The sequence below is a fragment of the Mirounga angustirostris genome, unplaced genomic scaffold (assembly GCF_029215605.1).
Source record: "Mirounga angustirostris isolate CCGP_5_RB_7025 unplaced genomic scaffold, mMirAng1.0.hap1 SCAF_1, whole genome shotgun sequence".
Classification (NCBI taxonomy): Eukaryota; Metazoa; Chordata; class Mammalia; order Carnivora; family Phocidae; genus Mirounga; species Mirounga angustirostris.
Genome location: NW_026991709.1, coordinates 159,988,491 through 160,014,573, shown reverse-complemented (window position 1 = coordinate 160,014,573; position 26,083 = coordinate 159,988,491). Strand labels below are relative to the sequence as shown.

Here is a 26,083-nt window from a genome sequence, read left to right as displayed (position 1 = left end):
AGGTAAGAGAATGTGGTCAGTCCAAGCCAAGGGATGGACCCCACTGGGCCGCCTTGCTTCATTTCCTGTCTGCGCTGTTTGAAGCTTCCTGGCTCCATGTAAGTGCCCCACTAGCTGAGGCTGGCTAACAAATGACCCCAGAATGTAATGACTTCAAACAATGGCAGTGTCTGATCTTCCCATGGATCTGCAACTTGGGCGGGGCCTGTTCCACTCCCATCAGATGGGGCTTCTGGAAGAACAGAGGCTGCATTCCTCAGAGGCCTCCCCCACCCACCCACTCACCCAGTCCCCTGTTTTGCAGCTGCTGCTGGCTGTCAGCCGGAACACCCACACGGGGCCTCCGCATGGGGCCTGGGCTTCCTCACAACATGGTGGCTATGTTCCAAAAGTTAGCAGCATTCCTAGAGAGCCACGTAGGAAGTGTGTCACCTTTCATGACCAGGCCTCTGACGTCATGAGGCCTCACTTCTGTGGCAGTCCACTCCCTGGGGCATCATGGGGTCCTTCCCACATCCAAGGGGAGGCAACTCACACCCCACCTCCTGACCAGGAGTCGCGAGATCTGCCCAAGCCTACGGGGCCATCTTGGGAGGTCAAATCTGCCACGGTGACCATCCAGAACACCTCCCCATTCCCGCCCTCCCATCCTGAGCTGAAATGGGCTTAGGAAGAGTGCCTGACAGGCGTGAAGCCACCTGGGACACAGCTGGTACTTGATAAATTGTAGGTCTTCTTTTTATTAATGAGAGAAGTTTGAAGAAAGTGTGATTATTCTTCAAGAGAGGGAATGATCATTTCAACTAGGAAGGCCGGGAGGGTTCTTGCGGAGCTGAGATGGGTCTTGAGGGATGAGGAGGGCTTTCCCACTGACACGGGGAGGTCAGTGCCCAGGGCAGAAAAGGCACGAAAAGGATGAGAGTGGTGGCGTAGGAGCACTGGATCCGATAGTCTTTGGTGGCGAGCAACAGCAATTGCCCATGGCCAGCTCAAGCCAAAGGGAACTTGGGTGCCTCTCTGGGGAGCTCAGAGGATCAGAGGAAGCTGGAGAAGTGGGCTGGGCCCAGAACAGGAGCCCCATGCCCCCCGGTGCAGGCTCCCCACTATGACAAAGGCTACCTTCCCCCACAGAGCCCACAGCCACAGGCCTCCACTCCGGATGTAAAGTCTGGGGCGAGAGTCTGACTGGTGCAGCTCAGGCCATCTCCTGCCCCTCAGCCGTGCTGGGACGCCAAGGGAGGAGCGGTAGGAAGGAGCCTCCAGGGACCCTGTGGCTTCCACCCCACCAAGGCCTTTGTGCTCCCCCCACCCCCAGCAGCATTGCACTGTGTATGAGAGAGGTTGGTCCCTGGGCTCTATGGGAGGGCTGTTAGGAAAGAGTTGTGTGCTGGGTGGTGCAAAGTGCCCCGTGTTCCCTGTGAGCATGGCCTCCTCTTGCAGGCACTTCTGCTGGACCCGAGCGAGGCCTGGGTGAGGTATACACCGGAGGCTCCATTTGACCAAATTGTCAGGGGCCTGGAGAAGCTTGTCTTCAGTGGAGTGGTCAGTGAAGGTTGAAGAATCAGGGAGCCAGAGCTGAACCCAGCTCAAGTTCCAAGAGAGGAATTGAACCCCTCGAGTGGGACGAGGCTGCCTGCCTCCATCCACATGTCCTCGTCGGGCACATTTAGAGGGCATTTAAGAGCAGGCCCTGCAGGCGTGGGTAGGTTCCAGGGCAGCAGTCTTTTACGCATCACCTCTCCTGGCAGCCTTGTGTCTTAGCAAGATCCCTCGGGTAGCCCAGAGGGTGGGGGAGAAATTACCGGACTCTTGAGGATAAGCACTTTTGTCTCAGTAATTGCTGGATTTTGCATATGAGATGATCCATACTGAGTGACAGTCTGCACCTCCGCCATGTCTTGGCAGACATCGGATGGATGGGTCCGCCTGCCTGGGGAAGGGCATGCCAACCTGAGGGGCCCCAGGTGCCCAGGCAACTCAGAGGAGGAAAGTGCTTGGCCCCGAGAGCTTACGATCTGGGTCCCTTCCCCAGTCAGGGCCTGTTATGGGGCCAGCTGTGCCCCTGCCCTCCCCCGGCCATACCGCATCGAATTCATATGTGTAAGTTCCAACCCCAGTAACTCAGAATGGGAGTGTACTGGAGATAGGGTCTTTATAAGGGAATTAAGTTAAAATGAAATCACTAAGATGGCCCCAATCCAGTATGATTGGTGTCCTTATAAGAAGAGATTAGGACACAGACACACACAGAGGGAAGACCATGTCTGATGATTAAATTTGTGTGTCACCTCGACAGGGCCACTGGGGTCCAGATATTTGGTTAACTGTCATTCTGAATGTAGCTGTGAGGGTGTTTCTGGATGAGATTAACATCCGAATCCGAATCCGCAGTCTGAACAAAGCAGATTGCCTTCCCCAGCATGGGTGGGCCTCATCCAATCAGAAGGCCTGAGTAGAACAGAAAGGCCGAATAAGAGGGAACTCCACCTGCCCAGCTGCCCTTGAGGTCTGCCTCTGGACTCACACTAAAACTTTGGCATATCCTGGGCCTTGAGCCTCCCAGCATTTGGACTGGAACCCACCATCAGCGTTCTGGGTCTCCAGCTTGCCAACCGCAGACCTTGGGACTTGTTGGCCTTCTTGATCACATACACCAATACCTTATGTATGTATGTGTGTTCACACACATCCTGTTGCTTCTCCTCCTCTGGGGGACCCTGACTAATAACCCAGATGAGGACCTGGGGAGAAGAGCCCATTTACACGCCAAGGAGAGAGGCCTTGGAAGACACCAGCCCTGCAGACACCTTGATCCCAGACTTCCAGGCTCCAGAATTGCAAAAAAAAAAAAAAAAAAAAAAATTATATATATATTAGTTTCTGTTGTTTAAGCTCCCCAGTGTGTGATACTTCAATATAGCGAAGTGCTAGAGGACCTCTCTTTCTTCATCTGTGAAGTGGGTCCAAGGGCCACTTGGGTTTATCGTGAGACTGCCAAGCGCAAGGTGTGTGCACCCTCTGTCCACTCGGCAGAGCCGACATGTCTGTGTGTGGCGGTCGGGGCTGGGAGCTGGGTAAAGTGAGGGAGACATTCACTGCGGGCCCAGAATTTAAGTGGGTGCCAAAAAACCCCACTCAGTAATCAAGTAAATAAAATGTCAAGATTGTACCTAAAGACAGGTTGTTGTTTGTTTTACAATGCGCACTACCGTGCCATGCAGTCATTTCTACAGGGGCTCTGGTTTCTAGGCCCTTCCGCCCAGTGTGCCCTGCAGGGTGGGTTTATGAGGGTCGATAATGAAGTGCAGAGAGAGAGCGAACCGTGAAGCTGTATATATAATCATTTTTTTTTTTAAGATTTTTTATTTATTTATTTGAGAGAGAGAGCACATGAGAGTGGGGAGGGTCAGAGGGCAAAGCAGACTCCCTGCCGAGCAGGGAGCCCGATGCGGGACTCGATCCAGGGACTCCAGGATCATGACCTGAGCCGAAGGCAGTCGCCCAACCAACTGAGCCACCCAGGCGCCCCTAATCATTTTTTTCTTAAATTTTAAAGCCTTATTAACTTTTTCACTTGGTTCAAAATGCTATTTTGGCAAGTATGTATCAAGATGCACATTTTTCCTTTTGCACTGGGCCCTAGCTGGCCCTGAGCCAGCCGCCCACCTGCTGTGCTGTCCACTTTAAAGGTCAGGCCGGGTGTTCTCCTTGGAAGGCCATCCTGAGAATGCATTTCCCTCTGGGTATCTGTAAAGGAGGCTTAAGAATTAGGATTGTTTCTCCAGAGAGGACATCATTAGGTCATTTGGCAACTCTGAATAAGATCTGAGGATTAGATAGTAGAATTCAATCAATGTTAATGCCCTGACTTTGAACACTGTACTGTGGTTATGTCAGAGAATGTCCTTGTTTTAGGACAGACACTCTGAAGTAGCAGGGGCTTGAGCTGGGCAACTTACTCTCAAATAATTCTGGAAAAAAAAAAGTGTGTGTGGTGTGGCTAAGTATGTGTGTGTGTGTGTATGCTTGTACTTGTGTATGTGTGGAGAGAAAGACAATATGATAAAGCAAAATGGGATACAGTGTTAACATGTGGAGAATCTGGGTGAAGGATACACAGGCTTCATTGTATTCTTCCTGCAACTTTGCTGGAGTCTGAAATGAACTCAAAATACAAAGTTTAAAAAAGCATCAGGAGTTGCTGAAGGCTAGTTCACCTTACTCATGTTCTGGCTTCTTCCGGAGCCCCCTGACCCCAGATTTCCCCTCTGCCTCCTTCCTAGTCCCTCAGGCCCCAGCTGGAATGCCACCCCCTCAGAGAGGCCCTTCCTGATCAATTAGCTTGTCTGGCACAGCACCAGCCTGTCCTACTTGTCATCTTCCACGTCCCCCACTTTTGTTTTCTTTATCACCCTCCGCAACATCAGAAATTATCTCATCATTTGCCTAGGGTTTGTCTCCTCTGCCCCCACCTCCAAATGTCAGCTCTGTGGAACTCTGTCTCATTCATCCCCACCCTTTCCCCCTCCTCATCCTCTGTGCCTGACACACAGTAGGTGCTCAATAAATATCTGTGAACAAGAAAAAGTTTAGATGATCATAGGGCTGCAGGTCGGAAAACCCAGAGTCTCATCCTTTCTGGTTCCCCCCACAGACTTGGCAAGTCTGTGGGGGAAGGTCCCACCCCATCTTGACCCCAGCTCTAAAGCTTTGGGACTGTGTGATGCAGAAAGCCCCAAGCTGCTACGCCATCTCAGTGTCCCCCAGCTGAGACCCTCTCTGCTGCAGGGATTACCTGGGGACCTGCCTCCCCGGGCTCCTCACCGCTATCCCCTGACAGAGGAAAAGCAGAAGAAAATGTGTTTCACGGATCTTACCTGTAAGGCACGGGTCCCCATACAGTGGGGCCCACAATGAGAGTGCGTTCACTTCTCTCCCAGGGCTTCTTCCTCACAAAGACAGGGCAGATTTTAAGCCCAGCGCCTTTGGCAGGAAACAGTATCTGCCTGAAATTGAATAACATTGTCTTGTTTTCATGGTAACCTTCTACTTACAGCAAGTGATACTAGTTTTCCATTTGGGGGAGTGATATAAAGTTTCCTTTTAAAATGAATGTATTCAGGAGTGAAAGCCAGTTAATTGGGCATTTTGTGCATTGTTTTTAACTTACTATTGTTGTAAATTGGAAATCTGGTTGGAAGCAGAGAGCGACTGCTCAGGGTCCCATAGCAGGGTCCCGCCATGAATCACCTACCTGCGCCAGATGTCACGGCTTTGCCCGGCGTGTTTTATCTTTCCTCCACACGTTCCACACCCATTTTCATGTTCAGCTTTCCCAGGGGGTCTTTATAAATGTCTTTCTACGGTAGATTTGTTCAAATCAGGATCCTAATGCAATCCGCACGCTGCATGTGTCTGTTGAGTCTCCTTATATCTAGAAGCTCCTGCTTCCTTTTCCAGCTTTGCCATTCATTTGTTGAAAAAACCGGGCCATATGCTTCAGCACCTCCCACATTCCATTTCTGGCTGATCGCTTCCCCCACTGGTGTCATTTCACCTGTTACCTCTGTCTCCCGTAGTTCCTGTTAACTAAGAGTTAGATCGAGGCACTTGATGAGACTTGCTGTTTTAAGCCAGACTAGGTATTTTAAGCCAGTTGATTTTAAGGGAAAATAGTAAAGAGTATTAAATGAAATACCACCATGTCCACAGAGAGTCTGCATCAAAATGGTGGGATGAGGCTAGGGCTAGGAACTATCTATGAACAAAGGAAAGCAATGGAGGAGACTCAGCCAGGGGGCTGACCTGGACAGGGCAGGGCTGGGGCAGTGGATGAGAAAAAAAGGAGTCAGGAAGGCCATGGAGGAGGTGAGGTCCAGGCCCAGGGTGGTGCAGTCCTCACCAGTTCTCTGAGTTTCGTGTGTGGGCATGATCAGTCAAGGGGAGGGTTCCTGTCCTGCATGCCAAGACCCAGGAAGCGAGGAGCCAGGGGCCAAAGAACTGAGACCTTTCAGCACAGGATGGGCATCCCAGAGAACAGCTCTTCTCCTTTGCCTGAGAAGGACCTAGGGAATGGGTAAGGCCAGCAGCAAGTGGGATTTAGGTTAGGCATAGAGAGGGACTTGCCCACCAGAGTAGGAAAGTCATGTTGCATAGTGGTTATAATGTGCATTTTGGAGAGCATTGCTTGGGCTCAAATCCTAGCTCTGCCATTTCCTATTTGTGTAGTTCTGGGGATGTTTGCACATCACTCTGTGCCTTAGTTTCCCCACTCTACAGATGAGATAATAATGGTACCCACCTCATGGATAGGCCTGAGGATTCGGTGAGCTCATCACATGTAGGGCTCTGGCAACAGTAAGCACTCAATAAGCACCGGGTATTATTATTACTATTGAGTGAGAGCGAAACATCTCTCCCTGGAAGCTTTAGTTTTCACCACAGCCAGCAACTGTAGAGACTAGAAGCTCAGAAGGGCATTGCTTTATGTTCATGATCCTTCATAGAGCTTCTCAAAGTACATTCACACAGCATTGGCTCCTCCTATGGGTTTGATCTTCACAAATGCCCCCTGAGGCAGGTTTTGTTCTCTCCCAGTTTTGCAGATGAGGACACTGAAGGGGGGGGGGGGGCAGGGCAGGGCAGGAATGGTTTATAAAAACCCGTTGGCCAGTGCAGCTCAGGGGTGTGGAAAGGTCTTAGTCAGAACCAGTGTTGAGAGTCCCAGATCTGCTCCCTGCTGTGTGACCTTAAGTAAGTCACTTAACCCCTGTGTGACTCCATTTCTCCATCTCCAACATTAGGGAATGGGACCGGGGCCTCCATTGCTTCCACTGTCTGATCTCCCTACATAGCAGATGGGGGCACAAACCCTGAAGGTCCCCGGTACATCTGCCTTCCCCAGGCCCAAAAGGGAACAGAGTCACAAGTCCCAAAAGAGAGAAGCCAGGAGGGCTGTCTTTCGGTTTGATTGATTGCTGATGTCAGACCCTGCTCTTTGGGGCTCCATCTGTCCCATAGCCAGGCCACCACAGCAGGTCCTCAAGAGACATTCCAGAATAGTCTTCCCCCCCACCATCCCCACCCTGGATACTTAGGAGCTTCCCAGGATCCTGGCTTTCCCTCCAGTGGCCAAACTTGATAAGATCGTGCAATCGTCTTTGTACTTCCTGCCCCACCCACCTCCAGTCTCAGGGGCAGGTGACAAACAGGCTGGACAGTGAGCAGGCCCAAGCCCCAGATCTCACCCTAGGCAGCGCACATCCCTCCTCTGGGCCTCAGCTTCCTCATTTACAAAATAAAAGGCAAACAGATCAAGTGAAAGGATTGTTCCTTCATTTAGCAGATACTCATTCATTAACTCCTCCTCTGGGCCAAATTGTTTGCCAGGGCCAGAGAAACTGATGAGCAAGCTCCATATCTACCCTCAAGTCACTCCCGGTCTGGATTTTTCCCTGCTCTAAGGGCTGTGAGGAGCCACGGGCATCTCTGGAGCTGGACCAGTCATGGGCAGCTTCCTGTAGGACATGGCAGCTCAGTGAGCCTTGACAGGTGAAAAGGAACAAAGAGTACGAGAGGTGACCTGTGGGCCGGACACCACAGATGGACTTGATTTGACTTGCATGGGATTAGCCCTAATATGGCATTTCAAGTTTGAATTTATTGCAGACATGCAAAAATCAAGAGCTTTTAGGCAAAAGTGTGGATTTCTGACTTCTGAAAAACCAGAGCCCTCATTCCTACCCAGCAATGGTTGTCCCTTAAGACTGCATGGTCCCCACCCCTCTGTCCCACCTGACCATCCCCCACACCTCTCCCCACCAGCCGTCCTCATGTCCCCGTTACCATTGATGGACCCTCCAATCCCCCAGTTGTTCAGGCCAGAAACCCAGGCATCATCTCCTGTTCTTCTTTCTCTCTCACCCCATATCATAGCCATCTGCAATCCCTACTGGCTCTGCTTCGAGAATGTTTCTAGACTCCAGTCACTTGTCCCCACCATCTGGGCCACCTCTTGGGTCCAAGCATCAGCTGCTTCCTGGTCCTTGCTTCTGTCCTTGCCCCCTACAGTTTCCTGTCTGCACGGCAAGCAAAGCGAGGCCCTGCACGCCCAGTCGGGAGCTTGGACACAATGTGCCTCACGCTCCCCAAGACGGGCATGGCAGAGGTCTTCTCTCGAGTCTTCTCCAACACCCGGCCTGATTCGGTGACCATCTCTGCCTGTGCCCTTAGCCCTTACTGGCCTCCTAGGCCTGAGACAAGATGGCAGAAGTCGGTTGGCTAGATTCCCTGGGGGCTTGGGAACCCACCCAGTGGTCCCCCATGACTCAATGCTCTTAACAACCCTGGGCATCCATTTTCCCATCTGAAAAATAGGGGCATCCCAGCACCCCCTCCACATAAGGTAAATGCTGCTTAAGACGCAGGAAGGTTAAGGGTTTTAACATTCAGCCAACTTGGCATGTGTTGGGTGTCTGCCTCACGCCTGGCCCTGCTCTGGGCACCACTGGAAGTCTGTACATATAAATGATGGGTGATTCATTTTGTTTTCAGCCTGAATCAGGAAAAAGAGCTCTGGCTTTGGAGTTGGATAGACAGAGCTGAGTTTAGAGATCATTCTGGACAAGGCATCTGAACCTCAGTTTGTTAATTTGTTAAAAAAAAGGTGGGGGTAGTAGTGAGCGCCACTCCTCAGAGTGTGTGAGGTGTGGAAAGAGCTAAACTGTGTGGATATTTTGCCCGCTTTCCATGGGCTCTCAAGGCTGGGAGGGAGAGGGACGTGGACACAGGCCATGTCCATGCAATGTGAGGCTCAGGGACCAGAGAGGATGTGGGGCAGAAGAGGAAGGAACCCAGGAAAGCTTATCAGGTTTCTTTGTTTGGGGCCGGTTACTCCTCCCAGGAGAACATCAGCCCTGTTTGGCTCCCCCTCCTCTTCCCCAGGTCCACGAGTGGAGTCTGGCACTAGCAAGGCAGTCCCCACATGGAACGGATGAAGGAACAAACATAGGAGTAATTGGCTTCCTAGAGGCGGTGGCCTTGGTGGTGGGGCGGGGTATCGAGGGTTCACTGGAAGCGTCTGTACGCAAAGCTGGCCACAGTGGAGCCGTGCACAGACATGGCGGTAGGGTTAAGAGAGGACCCAGGGGACGGTGTGGCACCGGGGCTGCCAGCAGTTGGGAGGCCTTACAACCCAGGGCCTGAGCGTAGGGAGAGGGCGCAGTTATGTGGAGCAGGAGAGAGACAGAGCCGTGTACAGAGGGCCACCTGCCAGGCACTGCGGCTGCCAAGGGGCAGTGAACACCCTGACCGCCTCCCGCTCTCCTGCCAGGGTCTCCCACTGGCCACAGACGACCGGGAATGGGGGCATGGGAGCCTGGTGGTTCAGTCCATGGGCCCAGAGCAGAGGAGACAATCCATCTGCTGGGCGTTTGGAGAGTAACAGGCCAGGGATGCAGAACTCCTGTCCAGAGTGGGTAGGCTCAGAGCCAGGAGGCCTGGGGCAGGGACCGCTTGTGGGCATCAGGAGGCTCGATGTGGGTGGCAGACGGCACAGGGTCTTGCCTGCCTCACTGTGGTTTGGCCAGGAGTAGGCAATGGCCGGCCTCAGGGAGGATATTGGGTTTAAAACGAAGCTTATGACAGATAGTGGGAGACAGGCCAAAGGCAGGGACAGCACTGGGGAGGCCACACAGAGATCCAGAGAGCAAGGAGGGGGGCGCTGTCTGGCCTCATAAACCCACTGTCACCGCCAGCCCACTGCCAGGGAAGAGACTGGAGAGTGACCATTTTGTGGGCAAGACGGGTGGAAGTCAGAGGCAGAGGTTGGAGGGCATTCAGATCCCTGAGACCACAGATATTCCTCACCGAGCAAGTAGAATTGACAAATCCAGCTAGGCCTGGAGGCTAGGCCAAGGCTCACAGGCCCTCCCTTGGCCTGCGGAGGAGGGGCGCCTCCCACAGCTCAGTCCCCCTCCCCACGAGCAGGGGCTCCACCCACTGCCCTCCCTGCTGGAGCCGTTGCATCCCTCCACCGAGCACAGGCTGTGTCCTGCCCTCACAGGCCAAGTTCACCATGGCATCGGCATCTCCCAGGGAACAAATGTATCCTTTTCTTTGCCTGGGCGTCAGTGACTTCATCCTCAGTGGGCCGTGTGAGTCACCGCACGGAGGGTGGAGGGCCGGCCAGCTCTCCGCTGAGCCCGGCCGTGGCTGCGTGGCTGGGGAGAGGGGCGAGCTTCCACTCAGACCTCCCTCACTTTCTCTTCCTGCTGTGGCCCCCTGTGTCCTACAGGGGAAGTTGGAGGGACGACATCACTGGACACCTAACGGGTGCCCAGCCGTGCCAGGGGCTTTTGCCATGACAGCTGCCGTGAGCTCTGCTGTCCTGCAGAAGGTGGCCCTCAGAGGCTGAGGCCTGCACCCAGGGCCACACGGTTCTGTGAGCCTGCTATCACTTCTTCCCCACCGTAGCAAGGATGCTTATTCCCATTTTGCAGAGGAACAAATGGAGGCTCAGGGAGATGGGATGACTAGTGTTAGGGACAGGGAGTCAGAGGTGAAGAAGGAGTCCGCCCCCATTCTCAGGGACAAGCCACCATCGGTGATGAGGACGACGGTGTGCTGAGTCAGCATTCAGGAAACCTCAGAGCACCGGGAGCCTCAGTTTTCTCACCCATAAAATGGGCATGATGACAGCCACCCCTCAGGCCATTGGGAGGACATGATGAGAGCAGTCGTGAAGGAGGGCAGCACACCCCCAGGCCACCACCACCTGCACCCGGCCGTGTGACAGTCTCTGCGCCATCGGCACCCTGCGAAGTTGGGGAGCAGCGCAGGCGGCACGTAACGGCTCGGGTGTGAGGCTGGCCCAAGCTGACAGCAATGGCGTGGGGGCTGCCAGCGCCTTGAAAAAGCAGATCTTCAAGGGCCACCGGGGAGGGAGTGCGGGAGATGGCCCAGGGCGTGGCCCCTGCCGGGTGGCCACACTACACCTCGAGCCCTCAAGCTCTTCCCTGAGGCTTTGCTAATCCTTCGTGGGTGCCCCCCACCCCGTCGCTCATCAAGCCAAGGAAGCAGTCTTCTGAGAAGCAGGCGATGCCCCGGCAGCTGGGGACAGCTGCACGCATCCCTTCCCCGTGCCTTAGTTTCCCCATCTGTGAAGTGGGGGAGGGAAGCCGTAGTGTGATGCTGTTGGAAAGGAGGGGCACACAGGTGGGTGCAGCCAAGGGGAAGAACAGAGCGGCGCCTGGCCCCTCCAGAGGTTTGGGTGGCAGGGGTGTCTTCCAGGACAGGGTCTTGGCCCCCTGTCCTGAAAATGACACCTCTCTCTGAGATCACCTCCAGGGCCAAAGCTGCCACCTTCCCCTCTCTACCAGGTACCCTCCACGACTGGTGTCTTGCACACAACAGGCATGGGAGGTGCATGTGACAGATACTCTTCCCAGCTGAGTGGTGAGGGACCCCGGTGCTAAGCCCTGGCCCAGCGGGTCTGCCCCAGAGCCTGGGGTCAGAGCGCCCAGGAGCCATGAGAAACCAGAGCCTAGCGGGCAACAGGAGAGCACGGGGCAGAAAGACAGAAGGCTCGGATGTGCCTGGGATGGGACAGGCCATGGATGGAATCCTGGGGGACCAGGTGAGAGGCAACAGGCTGATAGGGAGGATGGGACGAGGGTTCTGGAAGATGCTTCAGGAAGAGAAAGAGGCCTCTGCAATCACCTATTCTAGCTTTTTACCCTGTGGGGACCAGGGATCAGCCCAGGCCAGAGGGGAGTGAGTGAGGGGATGGATGGAAGGAAGAGGAGAGGAGAGGTGGGTGGATGGCTGGGAGGGGAGAGGGAAGGGAGGCGGGAGCTGGGTATGGATGTGTGAACGGATGAGTGAGTCCGTGGATGGTGTGAACAGAGTGGTGGTGTTGGAGACAAGAGCGCAGACGCTGCCTCCGCCCACAGAAGATGTTGAGAAAACTTCCACCAGTAGGACAGACCAGATAAACTCTTGAATGGAGGTCCTACTCTGTGTGGCACAAGGAAGTGAGGTGCTGCCCTGGGGAGAGTTTCCTTAGGTCAGTGGAGGCTCAGGCTGGAATAGCAGCCTTGAAGGATAATGAGCTTCCCATCGCTCAGGGGTCTCAAGCTGAGGCTGGGCAGCCACCTCCCCAGGGTGCTGTGGAGGAGCTCCTATGACAGGTAGTGGGCCGCTGTGGTGGCTTCTGATGATGAGGAGAGAGAACTGGGGTTCCTGAGCCCCCCAAAGGAGCCACAGCCTTTGTAGAAAGCAATGTTGCTTTCAGATAAAAAGTTCTTTCCTGGCTTGGGGGACAGACAAACATGCAGCTGCTGATCCTCACTGTGGGAATCAGGCTGGAATCCTGGACGTCCTGCCCAGGCCAGGGCCAGGGGCCTGGGGACAGAGCAAGGCTTTGACCCATAGACCCAGGCTCAGGGCCCAGCGCCACCCTCGCTGACTGTCTGTGGGCAGGTGATGCCCCCTGTGAGCCTCAGTTCTCTTATAGGTGAAATGGGGGCCCTAGTGGGCCCTGGACAGGATGACACTGGCAGCCGTCCATAGCTCTATAGCTCTACGCCCAGGGCCTGGCAGGGTGCGGGGATCTGGACCCACCTGACCCTGGGGAACTTCCTGGGGGCTGTGGGTGGGTAGAAGTAGATTCTGTGAACCCTGACCTTGAGCTGTGAGTCATTGTCCCTAGGGGCTCTGCCTGGGAAGCCCCAGCTGCCTGCCCTGGGCTGGGCCCTGGAGCAGCTGGGGGGAGGGGGATGGGGAACAAGGGTGGGGGCTGCAGCTGGGACCCTGGTCTGGAAATGCCCCAGACCCAGCTCGGGCCCAGCCCCCATGGCCGCTCAGAGGGGCCAAAGCCCCCCGCCCCCCTCCACTTCCCACCTCTACCCAGAAATGCTGCGCCCCCGGAGCCACAGCAAAAAGCCCACCTCCCCCACTTCCTAGGGCTGTGACCTGGGGTGAGTGACTTTCCCCATCTGTGCCTCAGTTGCCTCAAATATCAAACGGAGCCGATGATCAAATCCACTTCATAAGGCCATTGGGAGAACTGGATGTGCCGGTTCTGGCCCCGTGGAGAGCTTAGACCCGTGCCCAGGACTCCATGAGCCCGAAGTGGTCAGGGAAAATTAAGGTCAAAGGGGCCGGCCACACACAGCATCATCTGTCACACAGCAAGGAAGTGGCCTGGCCAGGCCTGGGAACTTTGTCTCTCCCAGCAGATGGAGACCCTCTTGGGCCAGCCGCCCTCCCAGGCTGCAGCCCTGAATCTGTCTTTCTTTTGTGTCCCGTACACCCCAGGCTTCCCCCAGGAGCCAAGCAGGCAGAGCGGCCCCTTTCCCTGTCCTGGCCAGCTCCTGGCCTGCTGCTTGGGGTGGGCCGGGCTGCGGGGCGGGGTGTTGGGTTTAGGCCTCTGGGGAGATGGGGGAGGATGTGGGCCCGCCCTCGCCTCCCCGCCCACCTCCCTCCCTCTCGGGCTCGGCCTCTCCCGTCCCAGGCCAGCCTCTGGACACAGGACCGGCACTTTCCCTCACCGGGCAGACACCCCTCACCCGTCCCGCCCCGAGTGACTCACTGCTCCCCTGGCCCACAGCCCACAGCCACTGCTGTCTCCTGGCAGGCGCAAGGTTGTGCCGAAGCCACGGGGTCTGGTGCGAGAGGGCCACTCAGCCAGGAGGGGCTGAGCAGCCCGACGGGCCAGCACACGGAGGCTGGCCTGGGGACAGCAAGGCCGGTGGCTGGGACACCAGCAGCCCGGCGCCTCCCCCTCTCCCCTGGCTTGTAGGTCTTGTCTTTCTTCTTCCCACCATGAAGAAGGAAGTGACCTGAGAGCCAGCAAAGACAGCCAGCCCCTGGAGGGGAGGAGACCAGGGTTGGAGGGCTGTGGCCCTGGGTCCCTCAGCCGCTGGCTCTCCCAACTAGCCAGGCATGAAGGGTGGCGGTAGCGCCGTGTGGAGCCTTATGTGGAAGTACTGCATCTCCGTGAGGACCCTCAGGTACTCGGGACGCGCGCACGTGTGTGTGTGTGTGTGTGTGTGTGTGTGTGTGTGTCTACGCGGCTCTGCCCGGCCATCGCCTGGTGGCAGGGACGCTGGGCACCGGGCTGGCCGATTTGCACGGACTCTGTGAGCCCCAGGACAGCTCCAGCCTGGGGGGAGCAGGGATGGAGGGCAGGAAAGGTCATGCCTGGTGCCCTCCGGAGAAACTCAGAGTCTCTAGTGGGGAGGGAGGGAGGCAGGAGCGTGGAACAGTAGTGGGGAGTGTGCGGGCATTTGGCTGGGCCCCGGCGTGCCCACAGGAGGATGCCAGCGGCAGGCACGGTATGGCTGGCAGACTCCCCAGGGTGCACGGGAACGGGCGTTTGTTGCATAACACACGGGCACTGGGCACAGCCGAGTGACCTTGGCCCTGTCCCCTAGCCTCTCTGAGCCTGTTACCGTCAGTGAAATGGGGCCCACACTCGTTCCTTCAGAGCGCGGCGTGGGGTAATTTCCTGTGCCTGTCCGGGGCAGTTGCCGAGCGACTGAGAACTCAGCCCGGACGCAGGCACCAGGCCGCCCAAGTTTAAAACTGGCTTTGGCGTCATCAGCGGCGTGAAGTGGCTTCATCTCTGCGGCCAAAGCTTCCCACCTGCAGATCCTTACAGGATTCGTGTGAGGCTTAAATGAGGTGGTGTACAAAGAACAGGGCCTGGCGCCCGGCCAGCGCTGGGTAAGCCTCAGGTGTGATTACCGCTGCTCTTGTTCTCGTCCTTCCCCCTCGCCAGGTGGACGGATGGGGAGGGGTGCCTGGACCGGGGGCGCTGTGCACGCCAGCGCACATGGAGGCAGAGCAGGGCTCTTTGTGCCCTGGGGAGGGGGCCTGTCCCCGGGTTGGCGCCAGCCCCCGCACCTGCTGAAGGGATTCAGACCAGGGAGCAGGGAGCTGGATCCTGTGTGATCTCGGGCAAGGCTGGGTCTTGTCTGTAAAGGGGGATTAGGTGGGGCCAGAGTTTATATGGGAGGGGCTTAGAGGCAGCTGCTTGGAAGGGCTTGGAAGACATCTATTTAGATACCACCTAAGGGCATATTTGTTACCAAGGGGAGGTTTTACAAAGGCTAAGGGATTGGAAGAGTCTCCCTCTTTCTTCCCACCTTCATCACCTAGTTTATAAACTATATAAACTCTCCCTTCCTTTCTTCCTTCTTTCCAAAATATTTGTGACTGCTTATAGGAAATACCTACAATAAATCAAGTAAAACATCAGGACCAGGATAAGTACAATATAGGACAGAATGTAATGACCTAGAAGAAAAAAAATAGAATGGGACAGAGAGATAAGCAGGATCCTGAGGTCCTTCTGTAGAGGTGAAAATTGCTGAGCTTCCTGGCAGCCAAAGAGAAAGGGGAAACCTAGCCCCTCAGCCCACACTCACTGTGATAGGGAACGATCATTACAGTGGCCACAGTTGTCTTTGCTGCTGGATGAGAGGGTCTGGGCCTCTGGGCCTGGATAGATGGGTGGGTGAAGGTGGGAGGCATGGCAGGGATAGGCCTTGGGTCCAGCTTTAGGAAAACAGGGCAGACAGTGAGGGTGGAGGCATTCTCTTGGATGCGGATGTGGCTGGCTGTGGGAACAGAGAGAGGAAAGCTCACCCCAGGAGTGAGTCAGTGGCCACCTGTCCCTCCTTAGACCCTGGGATAGACCTCCTCCGGTTGGCACCTCGGCCAGGCAGGCCACAGCAGGGGGTGAGTCCCCCGGCTATGGTGAGTGTGCTGTGTGCCTTTCCCTCCAACCTCAGCTGGATTTCCCTGTGTCTCCTTCTCTCCTGCGGTTTCTGGGGATTGGCACTATGGAAACCTCAAGGGTTGTTTACAGGATGCAGGGGGCCCAGCACTGGGAGGCCCTGCCATGCTCTGCCAGAGGCTCACCCAGTCCAAGGAGGAGTAGCCCAGCCTCGCAGGGCCTGGTAGATCAGCCGCTCCATGCCTGAATTCCCTCATCTACAGCGCGGGGCTAACGGCACAAGGGACAATTACCAGTCAGGGCTGTGGGGCAGAGACTTGCACAGCTCATGGTTAAGTGCTCCAAGAGTGTTTTTTGGCCTGATAGCCCAACAGTGGCGATGGGCAGGCCTGCATCGCAGGGCTGATATGAACACTGGTGGGGTGGCCGCCTTACCCTCAAACACAGCACCAGGTGGGTGTGGACACCATAATTGGCACTGGGTTGGCCCCAAACCCCCACTTAGCACCTGTAAGTACAGGGCACCTCCATGCTTAGCTGGGGAAGATGGCCCTTAGGGGGCTCCAGGAGACTTGCTCTGCTCTCTGGACCCCCACCCCATTTTGTTGGGAGGCCACCAAGAGGACTGAGGTGAGCTCCCGAGTCGGACAGACAGAGAGAAGGACAGAGCAGGCCCTCGGTGGGATCCCAGCCCCCCTCAGCATCAGGGAAGACCTGAGTCAGCAGGTCTGCGGCCTGAGGCGGGGCTGGCGGCAGCCACAGTGACAAATTGGAGGGTTGCAATCGGACAGCACATAGTTTTCCACTTGCGTCTTCAGATTCCCCTCCACCCGAGTCTGTCGCCCCTGGCCCAGACCCGCTTACATCTGGAAAAGCAAGAGGTGTGTGTGGGGAGCAGGCTGCCGGCCGGCCAGCCCTGGCCCTTTGCCCAGGGGTTCAGTGACTGCAGCCCAGAAGCCAGGGGCAGGGTCTCTGGGCCTTTGGCCCCAGATCTCCGAGAGGGAACACGACACCTGGGAGCTGTGCACACCGGGGCCCACAGCCAGAGACGGTAGGTTATATGATGTGCGTTTTGGGGTGAGTTGCTAAACCCCTCTGGGCCTGTTTCCTTGGGTAACATGCCAGCGAGGTGGTTCTGGGGAAGATCACGAATGGGTTCCGTTGGCCGGTACCCAGTGGAGCGCCTCCCTGTGACGCCTGTCCCCTTCGTCCCCCTGAGTCTCAGTGTTGGAGTGCTGGAGCAGGGAGAAGGACAGCTCGGCAGTCAGGCCTGCCTGAGTTCGAACCCCGGTCCAGCCCCTTTGTACTGTGTAAGCGACTTCCAGGGCTGTTGTGAGATTAACTGAGTCGAGGCCGTGGGCCTGCCCGGGCAGGCTAGGTGCCGCACCGTGGCTCTGTCTCTGAGCAAACACCTCCAAGCTCCCATCTGTCACAGGCCTTAGTCTGTGGCATCGGTAATCCTCAGCCTCTGGGGCCAGGCTGGAAAATCACTTTTGCATCTGGTGTTATTTTGGGAACGACAGATCATTTTGTGCCTTGAGGGCCAACGGGGCATTTGAGCCGCCTGGTGGGCAGAGGCAGCCCACTTGGGGGGCTGGTGGGTGTGGGGCGGGTGTTCTGCTGAGCAGGCCCCCCCACCCCTCCCCTGCTGAGGTGCATCTGGGGAGGAGGGCTGGGGAGCAGCTGACAGCCAGGCTCTGGGAGCTTCCAGGGAGCTTCCCGGACAATTAGCCATCTGATGCCCTCTGCGGGACGCCGTGTGCATATACCTCCTGGGACAGGGAGCTCTCCGCCCCCCAGCCTGGGCCAGGCCTGGGGAGCTCCAATGCAAGGAAATTCTTTCCCACTTGGAGTGAACACCCCTCTACCCCTCTTCCTGGGATGTGCCCCCCCGACACACACTGGGGGGCCTGGCCCTGCTCTCCAGGCCCCCAGAGCATCTGCTTCCCTGTCCTGGGAGAGCCTGTAAGTGGCCAGGATTCCCTGAGGCTGAGGACAGGGTCTTTAGTCCCCTCCCCACATCCTTCCCCTTCTGGACAGGCTATCCCTGTCTCTCTCTGGGCAGGGTCTGGAGCTGGGCATGGGGTGGGACGGGAGCTCCTAGGCAGGGCTCACCCAGCTGCCTCCACCCCTTGCATGGGCACTGCCCAAAGCACACATGGATTCTTCTGGTGGCTGCTTTACCCTTTCATACGAGGGACTTACCACCTCAGCCCTGCAGGCCTGCCTTCCCCTCCCCCTCCCCCCTTTTCCCCCTGCCCCTCCCCATGCTGCTCTATTGCCCATCACTCCCCATCCAGTCTTTGTGTGGGGGTGAAGCCCTCCTCTGGCCCTGGCACTGTGCCAGGTGCTCAGTGTCCAGCCTCACATCAGGCAGCTCATGTCCACCGGGTGAGGGCAGCCATCCCACTGGACAGAGGAGGAACCTGGGGCTCAAGGGCCTCAAGTTACTAGTTGCCAAGCTGGGCCACTGGCAAGGCCTTTCCTGGTGAGGGCAGCAGGTGTCCTCCGAGCCAGGCAGGGAGATTGCACGGGAATCTCACTGGAAAAGGCTTCGTTCAGTCAGCCAATAAATATTTGCTGGGCCCCTGCTCTGCATCAGGCCTGTGCCCGACCCTGGGGATGTGGCAAGGAGTAAGGCAATGGCCCAGGCCGCACGGAGCCGACGGCTGGGGGGAGAGAAGCAGTAAACCAAGCAAATAGACGGAGGGAGGTGTCTTCAGACAGGGATTACAGGCAAGATCAAACTGGGAGGGTGGATTGAGTGCCTGGGGCCGAGAGGACACCTGGATGGTCAGGGAAGACCTCTCCCAGCTGCCCACTGGCTGCAGAGCACACAAACTAAATCTGTCCACACGATGGAACTCTACGCAGCCACGAAAAGGAATGAGGGGCTGCGATGTGTCACGACACGGAGCCACCTTGGAAATAGTATGCTGAGTGAGAGAAGCCGGTCACAAAACACCACTGACAGTGGACGAGCCCACATAGACAGGAAGTAGAGTAGCGATTGCCAGGGGCTGGGGGCTACGGGGGGCACTAGAAGGGCTGCTTAATGCAAGCAGGGTTTCTTTTGGGGGATGATGACAGTGTTCTGATCTTAGATCGGGGTGATGTGTGCATAACTCTGTGAATATACTGAAATTGTTGTACACTTTGAATAGGTGGATTTTATAGAAAGTGGATTATATCTCAATAAAACGGTCTTAAGGGGCGCGTGGGTGGCTCAGCCATTAAGCATCTGCCTTCGGCTCGGGTCATGATCCCAGGGTCCTGGGATCGAGCCCCGCATCGGGCTCCCTGCTTGGCGGGAAGCCTGCTTCTCCCTCTCCCACTCCCTCTGCTTGTGTTCCTGCTCTTGCTAACCCGCTGTCAAATAAATAAATAAAATCTTTAAAAAAAATAAATAAAACGGTCTTAAGAAGAAGAAAGAAGAAAGAAAGGTCTGTCTGAGGGAGTGGCATTGAGTTGAGAGTGGCAGGGAGGAGGGAGCTTATGAAGACCTGGGGGAGAGCATTCCAGGCGGAGGGAACAGCAGGTGCAAAGGCCCTGGTGTGTTTGAAAAACATGGAGGAGACCCAGCCGGGGTCCAGGAGGGAAGGAATGTGCAGTCCCCAAAGTCTGGCAGGCCAGATCCTTGTGAGGACTTGAGAGTTTACTGGGGTGGGGGAGAGACAGGGCCAGGTTTAAAGCAGGATAATGACACGATGTGCTTTCTGTTTTAAAACAATCACTGGAGCTGCTGAAGGAAATGAGACTGTGGAGAGGGAGGGGTGTGGGCTGGGGGACGTGACACCAATCAGGAGGTAGTGGCCACTGTCTAGAGGAGAGACGATGATTGATACCCAGAGGCGACAGACTGGCCATTGAGGGCAGGGGGAATTCAGATGGGAACAGATCACTCCCAGCTGGGGGTGAGGAGGCTTCCTGGAGGCGGGGCCAGGGCGGGGCCTCCGGGAATGGGGGTGGGCCAGGCAGAGGGCTTTCCAGGGGACACCACCAGTGTGGGGGTGGGGAGCTGAGAGCACGAGGCCGTAGGGAGGTGAAGTGGAATGTCCGGCCCCTGCCACCCCAGTCCTGGTTGGGCCGGGGCCACCGACATGCGCCTAGTCCTGCCTGCTCGGGCTGGCCCTCGGTGAGTGTCAGCGCCCCTGTGGCCAGAGCCCCAGGCTGGGCAGGCACTCCGAACAAAGCAGCCTCACCTGAAACTCGAGTGGCCTGAAACGTGATCGGCCACACGAGACTGGCCAGGGAGGGAGCTGTATTATTTATTGACCTGCCTGCTGAGGCCTCTCGGACTGGCCGGACCTTGAAGGAGCCCACTGGGCAGTGAGTGTCTGGGGCCCAGTCAGAGGTGGGCGGGGGCCCCAGGGTGTGTGGCACCCTCTCCCCAGGGCGTGGTTTCCTTGATGCTGGCTGAGCAGGGAGGAAGTCAGACGTCAGGCCCTGCAGTGGGGAGGGCCCAGAGCTCGTCCCCAGGGGCCGTGGAGGCAGGCAGGGTGCTGGGGCTCCAGGAGGACCTCCGCCCTCTCCCCTGTGACACTGTGAGTACCAACCAGATAGCCTGGGGGAGGGAGAGGGTCGCAGCCGCCTGAGAAACCTGTGAGAGGCCGTTGATGGTCAGGGCAGCCTGCTGGGGCAGGGTCTCTGGGGCTCTCATCGGTGTGTTCGATGTTTCTCGCAACTGTTTTCTGTGACCTCTCCTCACTGCTTGGATGGCCAGGGCCCAGAGAACCTCAGGGGTTTCCCCGCAGCTGCCTACAAGGGCAGCTTCAGCCATGGGAGGGGAGTTCTTTCACTCCCCTGGGCATTAGCCCAGCCCCAGGCCCTGGTGGGGATGGAAGGTCGAGGGCCCCTCATAACCACCCCGAGAAGGAACCACACCCATTTTCCAGCTGAGTAAACTGAGGCCCACAGAGGTTGCACACTTGCCAAGGGCCCCTGCAGTGTAGTTGGTGCCGTTTCTTTCCCTGCTGCTACCCCCTCACCCCACAGAGCATGAACTTTGAGCACGAGCAGGCCCAGGGCAGAGGGAGCAGAAGCTGCTTTCCAAAATGATCCAGAGTAGAATCTTGAGGATCTGCAGATTCCCCAGGGCCGGGCGGGACTTCGAGACAGCCCCTGGGTGGATGGGCAGCTCTGGACGCACAGAACGAGAGAGATTCAGTGAGCCTCTTTGGTGCTGGTCCTTGGGAAATCCCCTTGAGCAACCTGGGGAGCCTGGGGCCACCTACCCCTCAGGGAGATTCCCCGTCGAGCTCTGCTTCCCCATCTAACCTCACTACAGCCCTGGAGAGGACAATGGCTAGCACCCTTGGTTATGTGGGGACTCAGGCACAGAGATGTTGGGAGAGCTGTGCAATGTCCCACAGCGGGTGTAAGCTGGGCAGCTGGGGCTTGAACCCAGAGTGACTCCGAGCCCCTCAGTGTATCATGCAGTCTCTGTCTGGGGTGAATGACCCCATGACTAACCCATCACTAGGTCTCAGTTTTTCCAATTGTAGTGGGTTGGACTCCAGTGCTGAGGAGGGGGCTGCTGTCTGCCCCCCTGGCCTCTGGGAGCTGGGGCTGGCATCATGGTAGGCTTGTCCGCAGAAGTGAGAGCCCCCAGGGTGGTTCTGTGTTCTCAGGTCAACATAGGCTTCCTCTGCCACATCAGTAGAACCCCCTGATGACCCCAGTGAGCCAGGGGGGCCGTGGGAGGACCCTGGGGTGGTCAGGCAGCTCAGAGCCCAGGGCTCTGGCCTCCAGGTCAGTGGTCTCCAGCAGCTACCTGTCTTTTTTGGGCTCCAGGGTGCAAGCTGGGGAGCCTGCCCAGGTGGGTGCCGGCACCTGTCCTGGAGGAAGGCCCATTTCAGTCCTGAGGGTAGGGCAGAAAGAGCGGGACCAGGAGCCAGGACAGCTGGGCTCACCTGGGGGATCCAGACAGGCTCCTTTCTTTCCTGAGTCCTCATGTGCTCACCTGTGAGCAGCCAGGTATAGTCAGGAGCCGTGAAGCATTCCGTGACTCCTTGCAGGGTTTCGGGCTTGTCATTCATTCATGAATTCAATCATTCGACAGACTTACAGAGCACCTGCTGCGGGCCAAGCACCGTCTTATCTCTGGGACTACAAAAGTGATAAAGCAGAGGAGGCCGCAGCAGGGTGTACATGGCGGGGGAGGCGTACCTGGTTGGGTGTGTTTTGTTTTCATAGATGCATATCACCTGTTAGGAAACAAAACCAGCCAGCATACCGGATTCATGATTTCAGAGCTACCAATGCTTAGGATGAAGCAAACTTACCAGATGAAAAAGCGAGTGGATTTGAAGTTGATCTAGAGAGCAGGCGGTGGACAGAGAGGGCTAGAGTCGTGCACGTGGCTGTGGGTGCCTGGGGCTCTCAGCAGAGGCCGGGCGAGCAGGGAACTGAGCTTTGCTGTCTGCCTAGGGGGAGTCTGGGCTTTGAGGAGAGACGTGGGACTTCCACAGACGCTCCTTCCCCTGAACCTTCTGGAAGTGGCCAGACCAAGTCCCACTTAATAACGTGACTGTTTCAGCTTGGCTCTGCTCAAATAGGTCTCTCACACCCGACAGTCACATTGGGCTTCTGCTGACCCTCCAAGTGGGCTCCCGCTGCAGAGATGTCGGCGTCCGACAAGCGCTGGTTTGGGTCCTAGCTCCACACGCCCGCCTGCCTGTCCGCCCGCCCGCCCGAGTCTAGTCAAGCCACAGGCCTTCCCCGAGCCACCAGCTGCTTGAACATGAACGACTGTTTCATGGCACCAAATAAGCTCAGGTTGACGGCCCTCTCCTCCTGTCCCTTCCTCTGCCACACCTTGAAGAGCCTGCATCCTTTGAGGCACGGGGGTTTTCCTCAGGCCTTCTCTCTGGGGATTGGGCTTGGATGGGACACAGGGTCCAGGAAGCCAACTCGGGCCCTCCCACCTCCCGGGGGCCTGCCAGTCTCATCCTTTCGGGAGCCCCTACCCCTGGGCTCGGAGCGGGCAGAGGCAGTGCAGGCCTCCTACCCCCATCATTAGAGAGCCAGAGCAGCGTGGCCTCCAGAAACCCAGCACAGATGTGGGGTTACTGCCAATATGGGAGGCCTGGCCTGGCCAGGCATGCCCGCGGCCCCCGAGCTGGGGAAGGAGTCTGCCGAGCATAGCATCTGCAGGCGTCAGACAGGTGAGGGCAAGTAAGAGGGTCCACACTGCATCCTCCCCTCAGAGTCCTTTATGGGCCAAGCCAGTGTGAGGCGCTCTTGGGCCTTCTGCCTGGGTCGGCTGGGATGAGCCAACCAATGCCCAGAAATCCATATCAGTGTGATTTCAGCTGCTTCTGGGAAAGAGATAAAAGGAGTCTGGTCAGGCTGGGTGGGGTGTCCAGGCTGTAGCCGGCCTGAGGGGGGGTATCAAGGTAGCTGTCAGCTGGGGCTTGGGCTCTAGGGCCATGAGGCAGGCTTCTGGGAAAAGTCAGGCTGCTGAAGTAGGTCGAGAGCCTAGACTTTGGTGTGAGTCTCAACTCTGCTACTTTCTTAGCCATTTGACCTTGGATTAGCCTCAGGTTAGCCTCAGTCTGTCAGTGAGGACCCTTCTGGTTGCTGATGAGAGGAAATCCAAATCAAACAGGCTTAAGCAGAAGGACGGCTTCATTAGTTCATGGAACCGAAAAGTCTGGGGCGGGGGGTAAACTAGCTTCAGGAACGGCTGGATCAGGGGTTCAATTTATGTAACGGATTTGGACTTCTCAACTCTCACCTCGGCTTTCCTCCCTACTGGCTTCATTTTGAATCAGGGCTGCTCCATGTGGGGTCCCCAGCTCTGTGCTTGGCATGTGGGGAATGCTCCCCAACCCAGCAACAGGCCAGCTTCAGGGGCCAGGCTGCCATGAGCAACACATTATCTCTGTCTTAGGGATGTTGACAGTACCCTGGGGGAGATGGGACAAGAAAAGAGGAAGTTACCATACAGGGTGATCAGAGCTGAGACCGGTGTGCGCTCCAAAGCCCATGGGAAACCAGAGGAGGAATGTCAGAGTTCACATCTGGATGGGTTCCCCAAAGTCTTCCTAGAGGAGATGACAGCTGGACTAGGTTTTGAAGGTGAAGGAGGAGTTGGTCTGGGGAATGAGAAGTGAGGGAGCGGGAGCCCTGGGGTTCAGTGTGGAGTTCAGGTTGCCTCAGGACCCACACACAGTGGGGCTGGCCAGGCTGTGGAGTTCCCGGTGGGGTTTAGGGGTCGGGATAGGTGGTGGGGGTGGGGGCAATTGAGGGTGAGAGCAACTGAGCCTACCTGTGGGTGAAAGATGGCTCTGGCTTCAAGGCAGCGAGGACAGGAAAGAATGAGCACGTAGTGAGCACCTACTGTGTGCCTGTAACTTTCCATATGTTGCCTCATTCCGGCTACCTGACGCGCCCTGGAGGTACCTCATCTCCACTTTGCAGAGAACGAAACACGTGCTAGAACAGAACTCCTTATCTGAGTCAATCAAACATATTTCCCCACAAACTTCGAATTTTGGACTTACCAGTTGGCCAGGCTCGGTGACCTCTGACCGGCCATCGAGAGGCTACTGGGATACCACCCATGGCAGGGACATATGGGGAAGTGACTGTGTTCAAAACAGTTACATGTTGAAACACCTTCCCAGCAGACTAACCACTAAGACTCCTATCACACAGGTAGCCGAAGCAAACACAGTAAATCTGAAACTTGATGTCCGCAAAATAGGGAGCACGTCATAGCCAGGGGCCAGGCATGAATTGTGAAGCCAGAGACCCCCATGCTGAAGTAGGTATGGAGAGCCACCTGCTCATGAGCAACCAGAAGAACCCAGCTTGATTTTGAGCTTTAAGCGGCGAATTTTTTTTTTTTAAAGATTTATTTATTCATTTGAGAGAGCGAGAATGAGAGAGAGTACATGAGAGAGGGGAGGGTCAGAGGGAGAAGCAGACCCCCCGCTGAGCGGGGAGCCCGATGCGGGACTCGATCCCGGGACTCCAGGATCATGACCTGAGCCGGAGGCAGTCGCTTAACCGACTGAGCCACCCAGGCGCCCTAAGCGGCGAATTTTTAAACCGCTTCTGAGCTGCCCCCCACAGTGTGTTCACTTGTAGCCGAGGTAAGTCAGGGAGAACATGGGGTGGGAGCCGGAGGACCGAGGGCCAGATCCCAGCTCCCCGTTTGGTTGCTGTAATAACCCCTCTGAGCCTCAGGATCCTCGTCTGTAAAGTGAGGGCATGCCCTATGCAATGACATCGAAAGAGGTCAATAAATGTCAAGGATTATTATCCCCAAAGAAAAGAAATAGTCTCGATTTGATTATAGCATTTTAAAAATTGCTGTTTTTGCAACCACAGACTTGAGCCAAATGGGAAATTGTTTGGTTCAGACTATACCCCTCCCCCTCCCTGCCCCAAGGGCAGGCACCTGGTCATTCAGTCCTGTGTCAGCTGGTCAGGCTTCAGGTTCAGGAAATGCACTTGGTGAGTTAAAACCAAATTTTGAACCTGTCAGATATTAAATGATCCAAGGTATTAAATTTTTATTTATTTATTTATTTTTAAAGATCGTTTATTTGAGAGAGAGAGGGAGAGCATGGTGGGGGGGAGGGGCAGAGGGAGAGGGAGAAGCAGACTCCCCACTGAGCAGGGAGCCGAATATGGGGCTCGATCCCAGGACCCTGAGATCATGACCTGAGCTGAAGGCAGACACTTAACCGACTGAGCCACCCAGGCACCCCAAGGTATTCATTTTTTAAATGAGATGGTGAGACAAAGCTTTTTGAAGAGAAAAAGAAAAAAATTAGTGGACTATACCCCAGGGATACAGTTAGAAAGTGGAAGGAGGCCAGAGGTAGATGCCATTGGCATTTCGGAGTGGTGGAGGGATATTGAGAGGTTTTTGGGGGTGGGGGGGTGACCTCTGAGCCAGGTCTGGAGTGTGAGTGGGAACACTGGGCAAGTGGAGAATGGGGGAGAACTTGGGGGGGAACATGTAGGTTGAGTGTCCATGGTGTGTTTGGAGAATAATCATCAGTCTTGGGTAGCACGGAGTCTGGAAGGATGAAGCCCAGAGCTGAGGCCCAAATGGAAGGCTGGTGAGGCCCAGAGCCCAGAGTGCTAGACTCAGCGGGCACAGAGGAGCCCTCAGGGGTTTTGAAGCAGGGAGGTGGTATTAACCAGCACTCTTTTGGTTGCATGTGATAAAAACAAACAACAAAAGCAGATTGTCTCAAGCCAAAAGCTGAATTTATTGTCTTCTACTTCTGTAACAGTGAGGGCTTCAGGTATGGTTTGATTCAGGGGCTCAAACTCTATCTCCAGACACTGGCGCCTTTTTCTCTTTTTTCATCTCTCATG

General features: G+C 56.2%; 1 protein-coding gene across 5 annotated transcripts in view; it reads left to right on the top strand.

Moving 5' to 3' along the window:
- Positions 1-26,083, top strand: part of IQSEC1 (IQ motif and Sec7 domain ArfGEF 1) — a 383,194-nt gene that overhangs the window by 246,990 nt on the left and 110,121 nt on the right. Inside the window, exon 1 of one of the 5 annotated variants that reach the window (XM_064591477.1) lies at positions 13,534-14,012. The exons of 2 other annotated variants lie outside the window; for them this stretch is intronic. In XM_064591477.1, the coding sequence (XP_064447547.1) occupies positions 13,945-14,012 (68 nt within the window). In that variant the 5' untranslated portion in view covers positions 13,534-13,944. Of the gene's footprint in view, positions 1-13,533; positions 14,013-19,761; positions 19,878-20,156; positions 20,287-26,083 lie in introns of those variants that run through there. 2 more of the 5 variants (XM_064591475.1, XM_045904252.3) reach the window with 2 other exon arrangements.